This window comes from Eleutherodactylus coqui, chromosome 4, assembly GCF_035609145.1.
Source record: "Eleutherodactylus coqui strain aEleCoq1 chromosome 4, aEleCoq1.hap1, whole genome shotgun sequence".
Lineage (NCBI taxonomy): Eukaryota > Metazoa > Chordata > Amphibia > Anura > Eleutherodactylidae > Eleutherodactylus > Eleutherodactylus coqui.
In genome coordinates, this window is record NC_089840.1 from 61,717,800 (window position 1) to 61,736,871 (window position 19,072).

Below are 19,072 nucleotides of genomic sequence, written 5' to 3' on the forward strand. Positions count from 1 at the left end.
AACAGGGTTCTAGAGCCTCCCTTCAAGTTTTCTGCAATAAATTTGCAACGTTACAATCACACAAAAAGTTTCATTTGATTACGGGGATGGAATTTTTTATTTTTATGATTAGAGTGTTTTGCAGATTATACTGTAGATAAAAGTTAACCTGACATTGTGCACTTTGCAACCAAAACGTCTGCAAATAACATTTCCATATAATGATTTGAAGAATCCCTGGCAAACAGCACGTTAAAGTGCAACAGTGTATCAACGGCTTTAGTACACATATTGCAACAGTAACTGGATATTTCTGCTTTAACGAATGAGGCTGTGTGAAATCCCCTCCTCCTGGTGGAGTCAGTGAAGGGACTTGTGGCCTCCTGTGCTCTAAATATTCACCGTGAAGAAGCAAGTAAACATGGCTGTTCCTAGCAGGGCAATGTTTGACTGCATTGTATTAGGAGCAGGAATCCAGGGCTCCTTTACTGCTTATCACTTAGCTAAAAACCACAAGAAGACCCTACTGCTGGAGCAGGTACAGGGGGTGGGGGTAACTGAACATCGAGCGTCATTTAGTCATGTTTTGTGTATGGATAAGTATCAAGACACTAGCACGGTGCAGAATAGGAAGAGATACATTATTTTTTTTCAAAGGGTTTAGCAGATCATATATCTGTGAAATGACTTACTGTAGTAGAGAATAGCGAGAAAAACTGTGACCTTTCCTCAGTTCGTTTTGTGTTTACTCGGAATGTTGAACTTTGGAAGATTGGCGCAATCCATCAATCAGTCCTGAACTGCCCTCGTTTGCAGGATAAAACCTTATTTTTTTATAAAGAGAGTCAGTATATTATCTTTATTATATATTGATACCGCAAGCTGCGATCTGTGCCCTATTCATTTATGGTTATATTTACCGCACAATCTGCGAGAGACACTTATATGTTACAGGCACCTAATTAATTGCAACTTAAATCAAGGGTTCTTTGAAAAATTAATTGCTGGCTTTTATTATACAGTATATCACATGTATATTAAATTAAAGCATTGATGTATGTGACTCTTCTATTATGGTAAAAGAAGATATTCATATTAAATCAGTGCACAATATATTTCTTATTGAGGCTGAATTATTGCAATTTCTCTATTACAACCAGCATTTACCAGGCAGAATTAAAAATCAAATTTATATACATTACTGTAGGAAAATGTAAAAAAAAAAAAAAACACTGGTACAGAGTGACAAGCTAAAGGCGCCCATGTTTGTTTCATTTATCTGAAGGGGTTGTCCAGTTGTAAACTATGGATGGTCTATCCTCAGGTCATCAGTAAGCAGATTGGTAGGTGTCTGCCACCTGGGACAACCACTGATCAGCTGTTTGCTGGATCAGTGTGCTCATGCATGATTTCTGCAGGAAGAAGACAACTCTGTTCCCATTGTTGTGGCCAGGCTTGGTATTGCGGGCAGCATTCCCTTTCACTTAATACATTTAATGCCTGCAATACCAAACCTGGCCACTGCAGTGGGAATAGAGCTGTCTGCTTCCTGCAGAAATCACCTCAGTGTCTGAACAAATGAGCCCGAAGAACAGCCTATTGGTGAAGATCCCGTGCAGTAGACCCTCATCATTCTACTATTGATGACCTATCCTGAACAAAGACCATCAACAGTTACAACTGGACAACCACTGTATTGTGGTGTTTGTATAACACCAACATATTCTGAAGCACTGTACAATGATTGAGATTACTCACATCAGACCCTTACAATCTAAATCTCATATGTCAAACATATTTCATAGTCAATTATTCTGAAATGTGCATACCTCCCCTCATGTGGTTCCCCTTAACAAAGAAGGCAGTAGCAGACCAAATAGAAAATTTCAAGCAGTTCCACTATACTGAACACAACTGCAGGTAGTGTGGCACATGGGCCTATTAGTTAAAGGGGTTGTCTGGTCACTGGACAACATTCTCCCTACAACGCCAACTGTGCTAAAAAACAAAATCAGCTGTACTTACCTGTTCCATGCCACTGCAATCCAGCACTGTAGCTCCATCTTCGTCTTGGTGTTTGTTGTTGAAGGTAATGTCACCAGATATCATATGACCACTGCAGCCAATCAGAGGCTGCAGAGTTATTGCCCATACTCCTTGCATCAGCTCTCGCATCCTGGGTGCCATGATGCCAGGAGTGCAGAAGGGTAATGCTACAATCACTGATTGGCTGCAGCTGTCACATGATATCCAGGGACGTCATCTTCAAAAGCAAACACTGGAAAGTTGGCGGGGCTATTGCGCTGGATCGTAGCGACAGAGGATGTGTAAGTACAGCTGATTTGATTATTTTAGTACAGTTGATGATATAGGGAGAAAGGGAGAATGTTGTCCAGTAACCAGACAACCTCTCTCTTTAATGACACTTTAGGAGTCAGAATTTTCTTATTGGTTAACAATACTGAAATGAAGTATGCAATCTTGTTATTTTCAGTACACACAAGTTGGCACAAATTTTAAAGGTCCTTTTACCGATTATTGCACCCGGACATTCCTCTGAGTGCTTATTGGCCCAACAATCGGGCCATGTATAGGGGCCAATGATCAGCCGATGGACAAGAAAATACTCATTTGTCAGCTAATTGTTCAATTTTGGCATGCAGTTTTGTTTATATTTTAATTATTTTCGATATATTTCCATATGAACAGGGAAATGTACAGCCAGCCTAGGGGAACAAATAACCATAGTAGTGATCATTTACTTCCATAAGCCTATTCTCTGCTCCTGTAGAAGAACAAGGAGATGAATAGAAAGATCAACAGTTTGGGTAACTTCCCTACTCCAGTCCCTATTCATCTCCCAGAGGTCCTACCCGGACTATATTGCTGTACACAATCTCATACCAGGCTCTTGAGGCCTGTCGTGTATCTGGCAATGATTTCTCTATCATACACATTTCTCTCTCATTGTACCTCCCCTAAAACTGTCCCTTAGAAGACTCTAATTCCTTATACAGTGCAATACAACATATATACAGGCACATATATCCAGTAAACATATAAGCAGTCCTTCAGTAAATTTGCAGCCCATTTAGGTAAGTGCAAAGATTGCATAGGCATTTCATGTATAAAAGGAGGTCACATGGTTTCTTACAAGCCTATGACTGTGTTTTTAAAGTCTGAAAGGAATCCCAAGTGTCTAAAGGGAATACGTTCACAAGTTCTTAAATGTAGACTATATTTATTAATATTGTTTTTAGTATCACTATTATGATCTACTACAACACAATTACTGACTAGGCAAGGCTTATATAACATTTGAGGATTATGCTCAAAATATTCCACCAAGCTTATGCCCAGATGCATGCAAGCGCATGCCACTAGCAGTTTTATACATCTTGCATTGACTCCTATAAAAAAAAACATAATACACACAATACATTTTTTTTTTTGAATACTCAGGGCTTAAATACATCAATGTGTTTTCCCCCCTTAGGCAACCGAGATAATCACGGCCACATAACGGGGAAAAATGAAACCCCTGATTTCAATGGATTTCAGTGGTTTCGGTTTCACTAGCTGTTTTCTCGGTTGTTAATACTACGGCCGAAAAAAGAGAACATTTCAAAAGATGGGCACATAAATAATAAGTGAGGTCTGATGCGAAGTTTGATCGGCCGGCAAAGAGGAATTAATTTTCCTCTTTCAAGGGCAGCTCCGTACCGGCGAGCGTAGTTGCATGTATTGAAAAGCAAAACACTCCACTGATGTACACATATGATTGGCTTGGCCAACCTTCCAATTTAATCTCTACTCTTTGATGGGCATAAGAAAGGCGGGGGACTAGAGTGATTGCTCGATGGCTTCTTGCTGATGAATCCAAACAAAAACAGTAGAATTTACTAATGGAATCCAATGCTAAATAGTTTGTGCTGGCACTGGAGTAGCTGGGCAACTTTTTATGCAACTTTTTAAAAAGTTGCACTTCATAAAGGAGGTGTTATGATCATGTGGGCAAAGGGGACCAGGGTATGCACACGGGTATCAAGCAACTGACCCTGTGCTACAAGGGGGATGACAGTGACCTACCTAAGCAGGGACATTGGCCCAATAAGGGCAGCCCAGCGGTTTTCGGATCTGGGCCCTAGCTAATCCTAGGAGCCACGCACCAGAACAGGATGCATTCACATGCCACATGACTGGGACTGAACAACAGGACACACAGCGCCAGAATACACAGCATACAGCAGCCACAATGCAAACACTAGTAACAGATAGGAAGCTGAATATAAATACCAGGTATTAGTTGACATTTTGTACAAAATGTGAAAGCTAGCAGGCCACTTCACGGCTCCTGGTTATACTGCTAGTCCCTACACTAACCAGGAGTCCAGCGGCACCGGACACAGTTCACACAGAATGTTGCAACAGGACAGGACAGGACACAGATAGCAGGTCACACAGCAAGCTAACACCAAACTGACAGAATATAAATGAAAAAACAGACATGAACCAGCAAAACACAGATCACACAGCAGGCTTCAACAGACAAGGATTCATGACTGCTCACCCTGAACACCAGACAGACTGACCAGGAGCTGGGTTTATATGTGAGCACAGACCCAGGAGATTGGCTAGCAGGAAGTACCACACCCAGTCAGCTCAATCAATTAACCCTGTGAGGGCTGTGCTGCTAGGAAGCTTAGAACTACAGATCCCAGCAGCACATGTAACAGGAGGTTTAAACCCCACCCCACACCTATTTAAACAAAAATGAAAATGTGGCGTTATGTGGCATACGGGCTAAAAAAAAACACGCGCACAAGTTTCATAAATCAGGCACATGGTAGCTAGACCAGAAAAAGTTGCATTTCAGGACAAAATCCAGGCGCAATAGCTTTGATAAATCTCCCCCTCAGTGGTGATTGCACTGAGCAATAAGGATGATGTCCACTTCATACAATCTCTTTTTATTAAAAAGGTCCCAAAAATAAACTGATTACAAATTGTCCCTCTACTGGGACCCATAGAGATTCGCCGTAATCTGCAAAAGAACCTGTTTGCAACTGTTCAGTTCCATTGCAGCATGGGAGAAATAAAGCCTTAATTATCAGTCTTTGAAATTAATTGTTCATCCATATTCTGTGAGGGTGTCTGGGCTCCTCCGCATAGAGAGATAGAGAGAAATTCGCTTTGTAAGTGCTGCCCCTTTTAATAGATAAAGAGAAAGAACGATGGACATCCCCCCCACCTCCCACCCTCTCTGGGTGACCAACCTAATTTTTTTTTTCTGGACAACGTATCTAAAAATCACAGACAGCCAACATTTATTACTGATAGATTGAACCATAAAGATTGTAAGTGATATATGTCTGTAGCTGAAAATAGTGATATAAAGACCTTGGCAACATTTACTGTGACCTGTAAAATGATGATAATTACATAATATACTGCCAAGCTTCCCCAGCTTCTAAAAATCATGGACTCATCACATTTTTTTTTTTACTGATACTGGAAAATGTGCCCTGTTTTTATGGACTGCCCAGGAATTTATGGACAGTTGGCAACTTTGCCCCCTCTATTGGATCTTGACTATTGACTGTATTGAAAATGTTCTTTTTCTAAACCAGAATTTTTTTGCAGTGTATTATACTTAAAATATGGTCCCCAAATCAAGATCAAGAGTATCAGGAATTGTTTGGGATAATCTATATTAAATTATGTGCTCTATTTTAATCTAGAGAATAGCTATCAGATGGTCTAGCATTGTCCAATGACTTTGAATTGTTTGTGAGTGGGTGGAGTTTACTGGAAACACTATAAACTATATGGCAGTTTTAAGGCTGCAAGATTCATAATCCCACTAATGCTGCCAATTGCAATAACATAATTGCAAGGTTCTTGGAAATGTCCAAGTAAACATTTCAAGGACAAAGACAAATTATGAAGTAGAAGTTCCAGAGGTGTAAAGTGAAGCTCCTGAGCCACCGTGCAAAATCTGTTACATGGACCCCCACATATCATTTGTCATTTATAATACTGGGGTCTTTTAATGTAGGAGAGCTGGCTTTTGGCACAAAGATTCAAGTGCAACTACTATCCCTGCACTTCCTATAGCTACAGCCTTCGCAAGTTCATTAAATTATGTCCCCCATCTATATCTAGTAGAGATAAACACTCTGTAGATAGGACTAATGTTCATGAGCGTATGGGATGTCAGTTTAGGAATAACAGATTTAAAGTTGTTTTCTGAGACTTACTAAGTACTTGTCATGAGGGGGTTGAATAATTCTGAGACTGCATCAATCATTAAAAGTGGCATTTTGTGTTGAACGTAGAGAAACCTGTGTTGTGTTGAGCTATTTAAATTGTTCTTGTCTGATAGTTCTTTGCAAACCGCTGAAAGTTTGTGAATTTGGCAAATGGGGTTTGAGTAATTTTAATTGCAACTATAAGTCATCAGTATTAAAGTCCCCAACAAAACCTTTAACCCTTTCCAATGTAATTTGTATCCTGTTTCCTAGGGGGCTAACTCTTTTTTTGCCATTATACAACGGCGCTATCTGCTGGTTAAAGCCAGTGCTGCATGAGGTGACACATTGGATAGGCACCGACAGCAGAGAGGCTGGCAATATACAGTAAGAGAACCTCTGACGGATGTCTTCCAACATCGGAGCTATACAGCCTTAAATCATAATGTCTTCAGACGTCAGACAGTGGATTGGAAAGGGTTAATACTTAAATCTTAATTATAAAGAGATTCTGTCACCTACTTTTTGCCCTGTAAGTTAAGCTTATAGGCTGAAAGTTACTGATCCATTGAGTCCATGGATGTAAGTGTTATACTTACCTCCCCCGCCATTCCCCCGCTGTCAGTGCTGAAAGCCACCACTGCAGTGCATTGAGTGGCGTGCTAAGTAGTCTGCCGTTTCTAATTTTATAATGGGCGGACTACTTAACAGTGCCACTCAATGCATTCAGCGGCTGCTTTCGGCGTTCTCATAGGTGGAACAGTATAACACTTACACCCCCAGACTCAGTAGGTCACCTACTGTTAGACCCATAAGCTGAGCTCATAGGGCTACAGTAGGGGACAGAGTCTCTTTAAATGACTTGCCTATTCATACTGATAACTATTCCCTGTTGCAACCTAACAATCCATTTTTTTTTTTTTAAAAAGACAGATTTGAACAAAAAGGCCACCTTCTGTACGTACATTTTGTGGAATAGATAACTACAAGTTGAAATACTTTTTTTAATGATACTCCCTAGTTTGGATATCTTTCTGAAAGGTTACCATGGCAGAACAGAGCACTTCAATGCGGTATGATGATATCACATCACATCAATATATGTATCGTATCTAGCGAAATGATCTAATTGACAAGAGTGAATTATGTTTTACTATAATCAAACACTTCGGTGCTACATTTCAAGGAAGTCCTTCAAAATGTTACTTTTGCATTTTTTTTCAGTGCTCAGATTTTTTTTTCTTATAAGTTCCTGTGAAGAAGGGATCAGATATTTTTAGATTCCCATTTTCAAAAGATTAATTACAATAGTGCTTCAAGAGCAAAAGTGAGGAATAATTCTTCAAGTGTATTTTCATAGTTAATATAAAAAGTGTAATGGTCCTTAGCAAGCATTAGAGATTAATGTATATTCAAGTCTGCATATTTCTGAAATATATGACTTCCCTGAAATAATTCTTAGATACCTACTTCCTTTACCTTCTGTTTTAATGTCTTTTGCACTTTGTTTGTAAAAAGAGTCGAATAAAAGGTAAAAGACAAAAAAGTTTCTCTTAAAGGGTTGTTCCACAAAATGAATGTATCTCCTAGCCTCAAGTTAAGGAATATGTATCTGGTGGGGGTCCAACTGCTAGTACCCCATCAATCAGGAGAATGTGGGTATCAAGTGTGCTGGAATGAATGAAGCAGTGGTCATACTCCATTCATTCAGAAACACTTAGGATCCATGTTCTCATGATCGGTGGGGTTCCTGTGGTCAAACCACTGGTGATCCGATATTTGTCCTATATCTTGTAGCTAGGTAATAAGTTAATTTTGTGGGACAACTTCTAGTTAACAATTTCTCTTCCCCAGCCAGCAAAATTCAAGATGTTCCCTGACATGGTTTGAAGTACAACAACCAGGAATGTATTGGGGGTGCAGTGCTAGCGGTCACAAACCAGTTGTGGTGTTGAAGAGTGTCCAATGGTTCCTCTGCTAGAAAATAGGCTGCTTGCTCTGTAAATGGCACATGGTAGATGGGGTGCCTCTTATAGAGTTTGTACTGAGGTCCAGAAGCTTCAGTTTATACCTTGGAAAATAATCTTCCTTCAGTTACAGCTGTCCTGTTAGTTTCTTAAAGTGCTAAAGGTTACATTCTTCAACCAATGCCATGAGGTTAAGAAGAGAACACCACCTTTTCTTTGCACTAGTTTTGATAACTTTCCATAATGTACCTTTCATAGTAACATAGTATTTAAGGCCGAAAAAAGACATAAATTCATCCAGTTCAGCCTAATAACCCCCAATGTTGATCCAGAGGAATGTAAAAAGAAACCAATGAGGTAGAAGCTAATTTTCCCCATATAAGAGGAAAAAATTCCTTCCTGACTCCCATCTGGCCATTGGAATAATCCCTGAATCAACAACCATTTTGAAGATATTAATGATTATAACATATAAAATTGTATCGCTCAAGAAAGACATCCAGGCCCCTCTTGAACTCTTTTGTTGAACCTGTCATCACCACGTCGTCAGGCAGAGAGTTCCATAATCTCACTGCTCTTACAGTAAAGAACCCCTTTCTATGTCAGTGTAGAAACCTTCTGTTATATCCAACCTGGGATGCGCTGGTGCTGTTTCCTGAAATACTACACACATACACACTCGGAACAATAAAAAATAGTGAACTGCAATTAGGCTCACAGACAGACATAAACCAATGACTGAAAAATGCTCAAAACACTCACCTAACATACCTGCATGCATAAATGAATGGCATAGATACGGTACAAGATATTGGTTCATGTTTTGGCAAAGTCACTTAAGCCCATAAGCCCACAACAAGGGTCCTCGTTATCTCATGGATCCTCTCACAAGACAATTTACCCCATGAATCCTGACTGCAAGCGGGGTGATTGTCCCAATAGGGATGGCCCCACACTGGAACCTGAGAATCTAACTGGTCCTATATGGTAAATGATCCAAGCAGACTGGACACAGTTCACACCAACACACACATGAATGCACACCATGCAGAGCAGGAATATTCATACCACATATCCAGCCACCTGCTCAGACCCTCAGAACATGTCACTGCTTACACAATACAGAACACCATGCATAGAAGCAAACACCAGAGTGTTGGGAAACCAGCATCCTCTAGCCAGAGGGGCTAGTATATATGTGCAGCAGACCAGTGGGGATTGGCTGGCTGGAGAAACTCCACACCCAGTCAGCTCAATTATCCCACTCCTGTGAAGGTGTGCTCCTAGAAACCCTCAGTACTACACGTCCCAGGAGCACAACCTAACACATTTTTTCCTCTAGATACAGAGGATGCCCCCTTGTTACACCCATAGTCCTGTGTATAAACAAACCATAGGAGAGATCCCTGTATTGTCCCCTGATATATGTAACAGAAAGTAAAATGTAATCATGATTGGAATCAGTTTATATAGTGTCATCTACAGTACATCCTTCCACCTGCACTTGGATATGTTTCTGCTTCCATTCTGACTTCCACAGAACATAGAACAAGGACAGCTCCAGGAGTTCAATAAATTCAATGTTGACAAAACACAATAACATTTTCTGTATGTCAGATGCGGCTATTGTCACTTAATGTTATTCTACCCCACTTATTATATTCAACCGGAACATTTCAGCTGCAAGATGTATGTAATCATTTATTTCAATATATAAAGCGCATATATTCAATATATAAGAAGTGCCATGCTCGAAACTCTACTTTGACAATACCACAATTTGTGATAGTCTCATGTTGAGGGTGAGCAGCAGATCATCCAACAACATCTGCTATTAAGTAAGCAGGTTTTGTTTGGCAACTTACCCCTCTTCCCACTGCTTTAAATACTATAGCTGTTCAGTCGACCCCAAACAGATTTTTTTTATTTGAGAGGTTGTTCCATTTTTTTCAGCTATTGACTTGATCTTGCTCAAGCCATGTATAGCCCCAAAGGCATGACAATAGATAAGATCAGTCATTTTATACTCGAACTCACCTATGTTCATACAATGCATTTGTAATATAGTTCTCCATATCTTGTTTATTAGCCAAAGCCAGATTTAGTTAGAAAAATATATGGTGGCTTGATACACATTTTTTGCAGCATTTTCAATGGAAGCTCTTTGTAATGGTTTTTATAATTTTTTTTCAGGCTTAAAAGCTGTGGCCATATGTCAGTTGAAAGTCTATAGTAACAAAGAAATGATCTTCATACACAGCATTTGGGTAGTAGCATTTTTTTATACAAAACACAGTGGGGCACATTATTACCAGATTTGTGCCAGAATTCTGGGATGAGTTGTGCCTTTTTATGCAAATCAATTCATGTTCAATCTGTTTATTAATTTGAATAAATACAAAGTAGAAAAAGGCAATTATAAAAACACATAGGGTGAAACAATGGAGCTGAAGTACAAAGTTGTAAATAGACATAATGTATCTTCCAGTATATTACTCAGATGGACAAGAAGAAGCTCGTGTAATCACAAGAAGCAGCTCTGAAAAGCCATAACTCCAAAATATACTTGGAACTCAGAGAAGGAAAGAGTGAAAAAGGAAGAACAGGGAAAGAAAGATGAAGGCTGAAAGGAAGGAAGGGAAGAGCATGGGAGGGACAAATGGGACTGTAAAAAAAGGGAGGCGAAATATATGTAGGGATTCCTATGGGCTTGTGCAGAGCATGGCATGGAGAGCCCTCATACTTTAACCAGGAACAGGGAGTGATTCACCCAAGACAGTTCTTAAAGGCTGAGGAATCCTGGAAAATGGTCCAAGGAAACCAATGGGTCAGGTACTTTCTTGGGTCAACAGACTCTTCTGCCACGAGCTTCTCCATCCTCATAATATGAGTAACCTCCTGCACACACTCTACAAAAGCGTGTGGGTGAGAACTTTTTGTTATGCTTCTTACTTCACTTTTCAATAGTATCTAGAAAAGGGGGCTCATTTTGAATGCAGTGAGGTTTGCGGAAAGTTTCAAAAATTGTCATATATATAATCTCACGCCAGGAGGTGATGTATAAAGTAAGTCCATATCTGTAGATATTAGAGATGAGCGAGCGTACTCGCTAAGGAAAACTACTTGAGCGAGTAGTGCCTTATGCGAGTACCTGCCCGCTCGTCTCGAAAGATTCGGGTGCCGGCGGGGGAGAGCGGTGAGTTGTGGGAGTGAACAGGGGGGTGCGGGAGGGAGAGAGTGGGAGAGAGATCTCCCTCCTGTTCCTCCCCGCTCTCCCCCGCCGCTCCCCGCCCTCCGCCAGCACCCGAATCTTTTGAGACGAGCGGGCAGGTACTCACATAAGGCACTACTCGCTCGAGTAGTTTGCCTTAGCGAGTACACTTGCTCATTTCTACTAGATATCTATAAACAAATTTTAAAAAGATGCAACAAATTAATCAAAATCTGGAGACATTTGTTAAATTTGTTGCATTTTAAACCGAAGAAGGCAAAAAAAAGATGCCCAAAAAGTGATACAAAAATTTCTCCCCCCAGCATGCTCTAGGTAGCATTTGTTTTTCTGCATGTTTCTCAATAGGGCTTCAAAAAAAACTTGAAAACCGATTAACAAGATAACACTAGATTTAAAAAACGCCATCAAAACTTATGGAAAGAAAAGCTTTTCAAGCTGTTAGAATTTTTGGAATATGTTTTAGAATGCTGATAAATATATAGTATGGCGAAGGTCTATGTCTTTTGTTTTTACTTTTCCTTAAGGATCTATTAGTGATTTGGGCAAGTTGTCATAAACAGCATATAGCTTCTGTTTTAAGCAGCATTGTTGTAGTTTACAGTCATTTTAGCTGATCATTTATGGTTCCTTTTCTCTGACCGTAACATTTTCTTACCAATTATCCTTTTAACATTTGGTGCAATTGAGCAGACAAAATCCATTCCTTTCTTTAGATTTGAAAAACTGTTTCAATATAAATAAATTGCAAAAGGTGAACCAGATGGTTCTTCATGCAAGATGGAAATAAATATAGGTTACTGGCCTACTTTCTGCTTTTAAATGCCCGCCACGGTGACAATGGACACAATAGAGACTCTAGTTGTTACATTTTTTTCCCGGATTGTCCAGCTGGAATGCACTTGGTGATATTAGAGGTAAACATCTACCTCGTCAATCTCAAAAGCAGACAATTTTTTGGATAACCATAAACATAGCACTTATCCATAATACCTAGGATTTTAAATGCCTGGAGCAATATCTATATGTCACACTTGGAAGAAAGGAGGTGGTTGATAAAGGGATTATTATCCGACTTTAATATGTATTTGACCTTGAACTTTGCTCACCGGGGAGCTGCACAAAGAAGGTAATTGTTTCTTCCGATAGAAAATAGGACTGGAAGTTATCCATTTTAATATGCTAATGCATTTTACATAGCAGTATACACTGCAACAGCGAGATTGAAACATAATAAGATGTACTTGCCAGCCATGGGACTGTCTTTAGCCGAATGTCAAATCTCTTTTGAGACGTGAAGACATCTGGTCACCAAGGATGTATATAATTAGTTGGATAGAATAGAAAGCACAGAGAAATTTACATCGCTTTTACATAAAAGGAACCTGTATATGGTGCTTTGACAGGAATACCTTTTTGTAAAAATGTCATTTTTCTTTCAGTTCCCCCTCCCTCACTCCAGAGGCAGCTCTCATGGGCAGACAAGACTAATTCGTAGAGCATATGCAGAAGCTTTTTACACTAACATGATGGAGGAGAGTTACCAGCTTTGGGCAGATTTGGAGAAGGAGTCTGGAATCAAATTGTATAGGTGACGTATCAAAAATTACTGTGAGGGCATAACGATTTGCATAGCTTTGGGCTCTCTGGCCAAGTTTGATTGCCTTGAAATAAGATGACTTTGGCCATGCTCTCATCAACAATTTGCATTTGTTTTTCGAAGGGCAGTAGGAACCTTATGCAGGAGATGGAATCTGACACTTTTATGACCAGAGGTTATTAGTAGTCAATGTTGACTTGAGTGAAAAAATACTGTATCTAAGATACGCTATTGTTACCCAGTTCACAAAATTCACAATGGACTCACTTGATTTCCCCTATGTCCGTTACTGGTAAACTAACAGTTAAAGCAACTGTCCATGTCTTAGCTTTCTAGAACTCTGTCCAGTGAAAAATGACTTTAATTTTGCTCATCTTGCCTAGAGTTCTATCATGATACCATCCGGTATCATCATTAAACTTTTTCCAGATTTATGTCCTACATGTTCCATAATTTCTATAGTAGAGACTGAATGCAACAGTGTTGACAACAGTTAACAAGAAAAATCGAAATGACCCTACTGATGTGATATCACAGGACTTCCATATATCAATGAGGGGAGTTCAGAGTTTCACACTGAGGGTTTTGTAAACAAATCACGAAAGAATCAAGTGAACAGGAATCCTGAGAGAAGAATGTTGGTCATGTCATATGGAAAAGAGACTTGTACTAGTACCGTTGTAAAGAGCTACCCTGAAAGGGTTAAACTGTTGTCATGTTGAGCAGATAGATGTGCCAAAAATTGCTCCAAGAATACAGTTTCGGCCAAAATTTGTGCCAGATTTCTGCCAACTAGAAGTGAGCATGCTCAATAGGAACTTTCCAGAGGGTGGGATGCCCTGATATAAAAGGGTAATTTTCTACTGTGCCATCAGGAGATAGCAGTGGGACTGAGAGATAGAGCGGAGGGTGTAGCTGAAACCAGGGTTCTCGGTGTTGCTACATACTGCAGAGGAAAGTGTTAGCTGTGCAGTGAGACACACATCGTGGTATTCATATAGCAACTGTGAGACAAGGAATTACCCAAAACATACTGCGTGAGTCACAAAGAAGGATCAACATCTTGCTGCTGCAGAGGCTAAAAGTGAGGGCTTTCACTCCAAGAGGACATGGGATTATCTGCTGTACTACAGGAGATCCATTGGAGTAAAGAGTGTGGATGGAAATAAATACTTCTGGAAACTGTGGCTGAGGAATGCTCCTGACTACGGATTAGCCTGAATTGGTAAAAGTCACTACTGCTACATACTGTAAGTGAGGCCAGCCTCAATTCTGCTGTCAGTTACGCATGATTGTTATGTAGGACTGGAACTGTTAAAACACTTGTGGCTGCAGACTGTGCTAGGGCCATAGGGGTGTGATGCATCATAGCATCCGGTGAAAGTTGTACATTGTATTTCAAATGGACTGTGTTATTAATATCAAAGTGTTAACCCCTTAAACTGTGTGAATCATATTTCTGTTTAACCCCTAAAGGACGTGGCCTATTTTGGGCATTTTCATCTCCACTTTTCATAAGTCATAACTTTTTTTATTTTTCCATCAACTTGGCCATATGAGGGCTTGTTTTTTGCATGGTGAACTGTAGTTATTATTAGTACAAGCTTGGGGGTACATTTAATTATTGTACAACTTTTATTTTTTTTAAAATGAGTACAGGGACAGAAAGCACATCAATGTGTTTTTTGTGAGAGTTTTTACAACATTATTAATGCAGCATAAATGACATGATATTTTTTCTGCAGGCTGGTATAATAACAATGATACCAAAATTATTTTTGTTTTGTAAGTTTTCCCACTTTTGTATGATAAAATCCCTTTTTTAGGATTTTTTTTAATCTTTGCATTCAAAGTTCTATAACTTTTTTATTTTTCCATGGACTGAGCTCTGTGAGGGTTTGTTTTTGAGTGATATGCTGTAGTTTTTATTGGTACCATTTTGGGATATATGCGGCTTTCTTGATCACTTTTATTGCATTTTCTTGGGAAGCAAAATAAACCCAAAAAAATTTTGACTTCGTTTTTTTTTTAATGTTTTTTGCCATGCTGCATAAATAGTGTGTTCAATTTATTGTGCAGGTCATTACAGATTGGATGATATGAAATATGTGGGTTTTTGTCAGCTTTTTCTTTTTTTATATATACAAACCAGAAAGTGCACAAGAAAGGAGGTAGTTTTCGTGTTTTTTTTTTGTTTGTTTTTTTAACACTAGTTTTATTTTTTATATTTTTTTATGTTCCTTTAGGGGACTTGGACCATAAAAGCTCTGATAGCTATGATAATGCATTGTAGTGCAATGCATTATTGCTCACCATAGTGATCACAGGCCGTGGCAGGCCCAGATACCGGATTACATTGTGGAGGACTGATGAGGTCAAAGAGGGAATGTGGAGGGATATATATTAACACTTTCCAATCCAATGTCGGGCCTGCCCTGACATAATGATTTTCCTCCACAGCTCCGATGTCGGGAAAGGCCCGACACTGCAGTGTAGGGGTGCATCTGCACTCGATCATCAGACACATCGGGTGCAGATGCACTCCTGCACTGGTCCTCATCGAGGACCCCCAAGGAGAAGGCAGAAAGGGTTTTTAACCCTTTCTACCTTCTCCTTTACACATTACATAGCGCTCAATTAGCGCTATGTAATGCACGGAGGTTTCGGACGCCGATCATGTGACTGCCGGTGTCACCTGACCCCCAGCTGTCACATGAACGCTGAGCCGGGAGGCTAGAGGGAGAATGCGGAAGTATTACTTCTGCATTCCGCCTGGCGATCATGTGACCGCTGGGTGTCACCTGACCCCAGCTGTCACATGATCGCCGAGCTGGGAGGCAGAAGGGATTCCCCCCATGATGTAGTGACCACCTGCACCCTTCTGAACTCTGTCAGATCAGGAGGGTGAAGGGAAAATTTATTTTTTCTCATTCATTCTTCCCAGCTCCAATTTATTTGGAGTTGGGGAGAATGGATGAGAAAAAATAAATGGATTGGAAAGGGTTAATCGTGGCATATAAGGGGTTAAGAACAGGCATTGGTGTTCTCATCAATCTGGAGGCCGGCTATCAGTCACAGACAGTTCTGTAAGTTTACATCCTGTTGTGTTAACTACCACACTGCCAAGACGTAAACCTACGTCCCGTGGTGTTAAGCGGTTAATAGTACCTATCTTCTCTTAACATTTTTGCTACTGTTGCCCATATTACTGTTATTACTGTTGTTACTTGATGTGCATAAGGTATTATTGATGTTAGGATTTAGTTAGCTGTAATCTGTGTTAGGAAAGCTTATAGTAAAAAATGAAACTAATTGCTCATTATGAGTACATTACTTGTTTTAGTTTCCTTGTTCTGAGATGAATATTGCATAACTTTGCTGCATCATATCCTGAATCTGCGTCGTAATACCACTACCTGCCACACCATCATTGAGGTTAACTTAATGTAGCCTACATCCCTCCCAGTATAAATTTAGAACTACAGGTAACAGATGTCATCTAAAGAAGAAGGAAAATAAATGCCCTATCAGATATGTGTGTTTTAGCTCTTACTAGCTCTCAAGTGGTGCTGTTTCTCCTTGTGAAGACTGCCAGCTGGCGTAGGGAGTCTTACAGACAATGCTCCCTGGGAAAAGGTATGCAAATTAGCTCTACTCCAGAAGAAAGAAAACAATCTCTCTAGTGCCATTTATTAGAGGTTACTTCCCTATAAGCCAATGTCTAACCCATTAAAAGGCCTTGAACCATCACTAGGGATTTTGGCCAAACCAGAGTCTCCTCCTCTAACAAGAAGCAAAAACCCCCAAAACAACTGTCTAAATATGAGTGTCACTTCCTGTTGAAGGTCAGAAGCGGTGTCGTGTCTCCTTAAGGAGAACACACAAAGAGAGTTGTGGGGACACCTAGGGGTGAGTGGATATGGGGGTGTTTTCCCGAAGGGGTGTGGAGACACCTAAAAGCTAAGTAAGGAGACTTATAAGGCAATGCTCCTCTGGGAAATTTATGCAAATAAGAAAGATGGAAAATACCTCTACAGCGCCATCTATTGGATGGCAGCATTTCTTCAATTCAAAGTGACCTTATAAAAAAAAGGTCTACAATGATTGGGATTTTTAAACCAAGCCAGACACCATACATATAAAGACCCCTAGGTGTCCCCACACACTTTTTGGGTGGTCTCCTTAAGGAGACACAACACCGCTTCTGACCCACTACATAGGCCCCTCACAGACTAAGCCAGAGACCTACTGCATACTGATGAGGGGCCAACACCTCGAAGCAGTCTGTATATGCATGGTGTCTGGTTTGGTTTAAAAATCCAAATTATTGTAGACCTTTTTTATAAGGTCACTTTGAATTGAACTTAGCTTTTAGGTGTCTTCTCACACCCATTCTAGGTGCTCTCCTTGAAGATTGACTATACCATCCCCATATCCACTCATCCCCTAGGTGTCTCCACACACTTTTTGGGTATACATTAGTGTATAACAATAACAGCCATGGTTGTTGCTTCGTCTGTAGTAGTTTTGTTACATCCACTTTTTGGCAGGTCCAACGCAGAACCTTTTTGGTAAAATTTAGCAATCAATTTGCCAACTGTGCCATTGTGGATAGGTGGCCTGTTAGGGTACCGTCTGTTGAAAACCACTGCAATGACTTGGATACTGTGCTCCCCCGGAGATCAGCACATTATCTGTCCTCTCCCCAAGTCTTAATCTCACCGCCATATCTGTGTCTGTAACAAAAGGAAAAATTGCTAATAACTATGACATAAATTAAAGTATATCATTTTCAAATTCTCTATCCTATTCATATGCCACATGCACCCCATCCCATTTGAAAACATTGACTTCGTTCTAAGATGACATCTTTCAAAATGACCACCAAGTTGGACACTGCCCTTACACATTTGCCCCCTTCCCCTTAGCAACATGCCACAAACACAATGACATTCCCAACCACTGTTTTCCATTAATTCATATGTCTCCATACCTTTGGACCACCTTATTAATAATAGGCAAGACAAGGGAAGAAAAATTTTTTATAATATAAAGCAACGTGGAAGATGATTGGGCTATATAAATAAATTTTCATAATAATGAGCCTAGTTTGACTATATAGATTGGGGTCTGCTCATCCCTGGTATTAACTAGAATTATTGAGCTACAGTCCTCCAAATGCAATCTGTAAGACATGTTCTGTTTAGAGATGAGCGAGCATTGTCTTTAGCGAGTACTTGCCCGCTTGGAAGAAAAGATTCGGGTGGCGGCGCGGGTGAGCAGGGAGTTGCGGGAGTGAGCAGGGGGGAGCGGGAGGGGGAGAGGGAGAGAGAGATCTCCCCTCCATTTCCCCCTGCTCTCCCCCGCCGCTCCTGCCCCCCGCTGGCACCTGAATCTTTTCTTCCAAGCGGGCAGGTACTCGCTAAAGACAATGACAATGCTTGCTCGAGTAATTGTCCTTAGCGAGTATGCTTGCTTATCTCTAGTTCTGTTAGCAAATGTGATGAGCAAACTTTCATTCCTATGGACTGCAAGCATTTTATGACAATTGAGAGCAGTCTCGCCAAGAAGAATAGTCTGTGTTTAGCACCAGCCTACGGAATAAGTGGAAAATTCAAGATTTGGAGCCACCGAGGGTGACCTTGGGAACATATTTAAAAGTTGACCATGAGGCATAAGTTGTGAAAATGCTACATGAGAACTAAGTTGCAAAAGCAATGATAGGTCATTGAGGTCCTTGCAATAGTTTAGAGTTCATGTACTTGGTTATTTCTAACTGTGCGCACTTCTTATTCAATAGAACCTCTACAAGACTGATACCCCCCCCCCCCCCCCTATTTCTGAAACGCTGTGAGTCTGGTGGCTTGCTCCACAGCTGTACTGCATATTAGTAATGTGTTGCATAAGATAATTATTTCTAGCTGCCAAGGGTTTCAGATAAAGGACAGAGGACTCCAGCAGTCTGTCATTAGGTATTAATTATTCAAATTCTGTCATCTTCTCTCATCCAAATTAACTTCTTTTTTTATTAATTATCCCAGTTGGT

The 19,072-nt window shown here is 40.2% G+C and overlaps 1 protein-coding gene across 1 annotated transcript in view; it reads left to right on the plus strand.

The window, feature by feature from the left end:
- The first annotated feature begins 379 nt into the window (after positions 1 to 379).
- PIPOX (pipecolic acid and sarcosine oxidase) overlaps positions 380 to 19,072 on the plus strand; it is a 74,417-nt gene continuing 55,724 nt past the window's right edge. The window contains exons 1-2 of the mRNA XM_066599567.1: positions 380 to 517; positions 12,869 to 13,017. Of these exons, the coding sequence (XP_066455664.1) occupies positions 401 to 517; positions 12,869 to 13,017 (266 nt within the window). The 5' untranslated portion in view covers positions 380 to 400. The remainder of the gene's footprint in view (positions 518 to 12,868; positions 13,018 to 19,072) is intronic.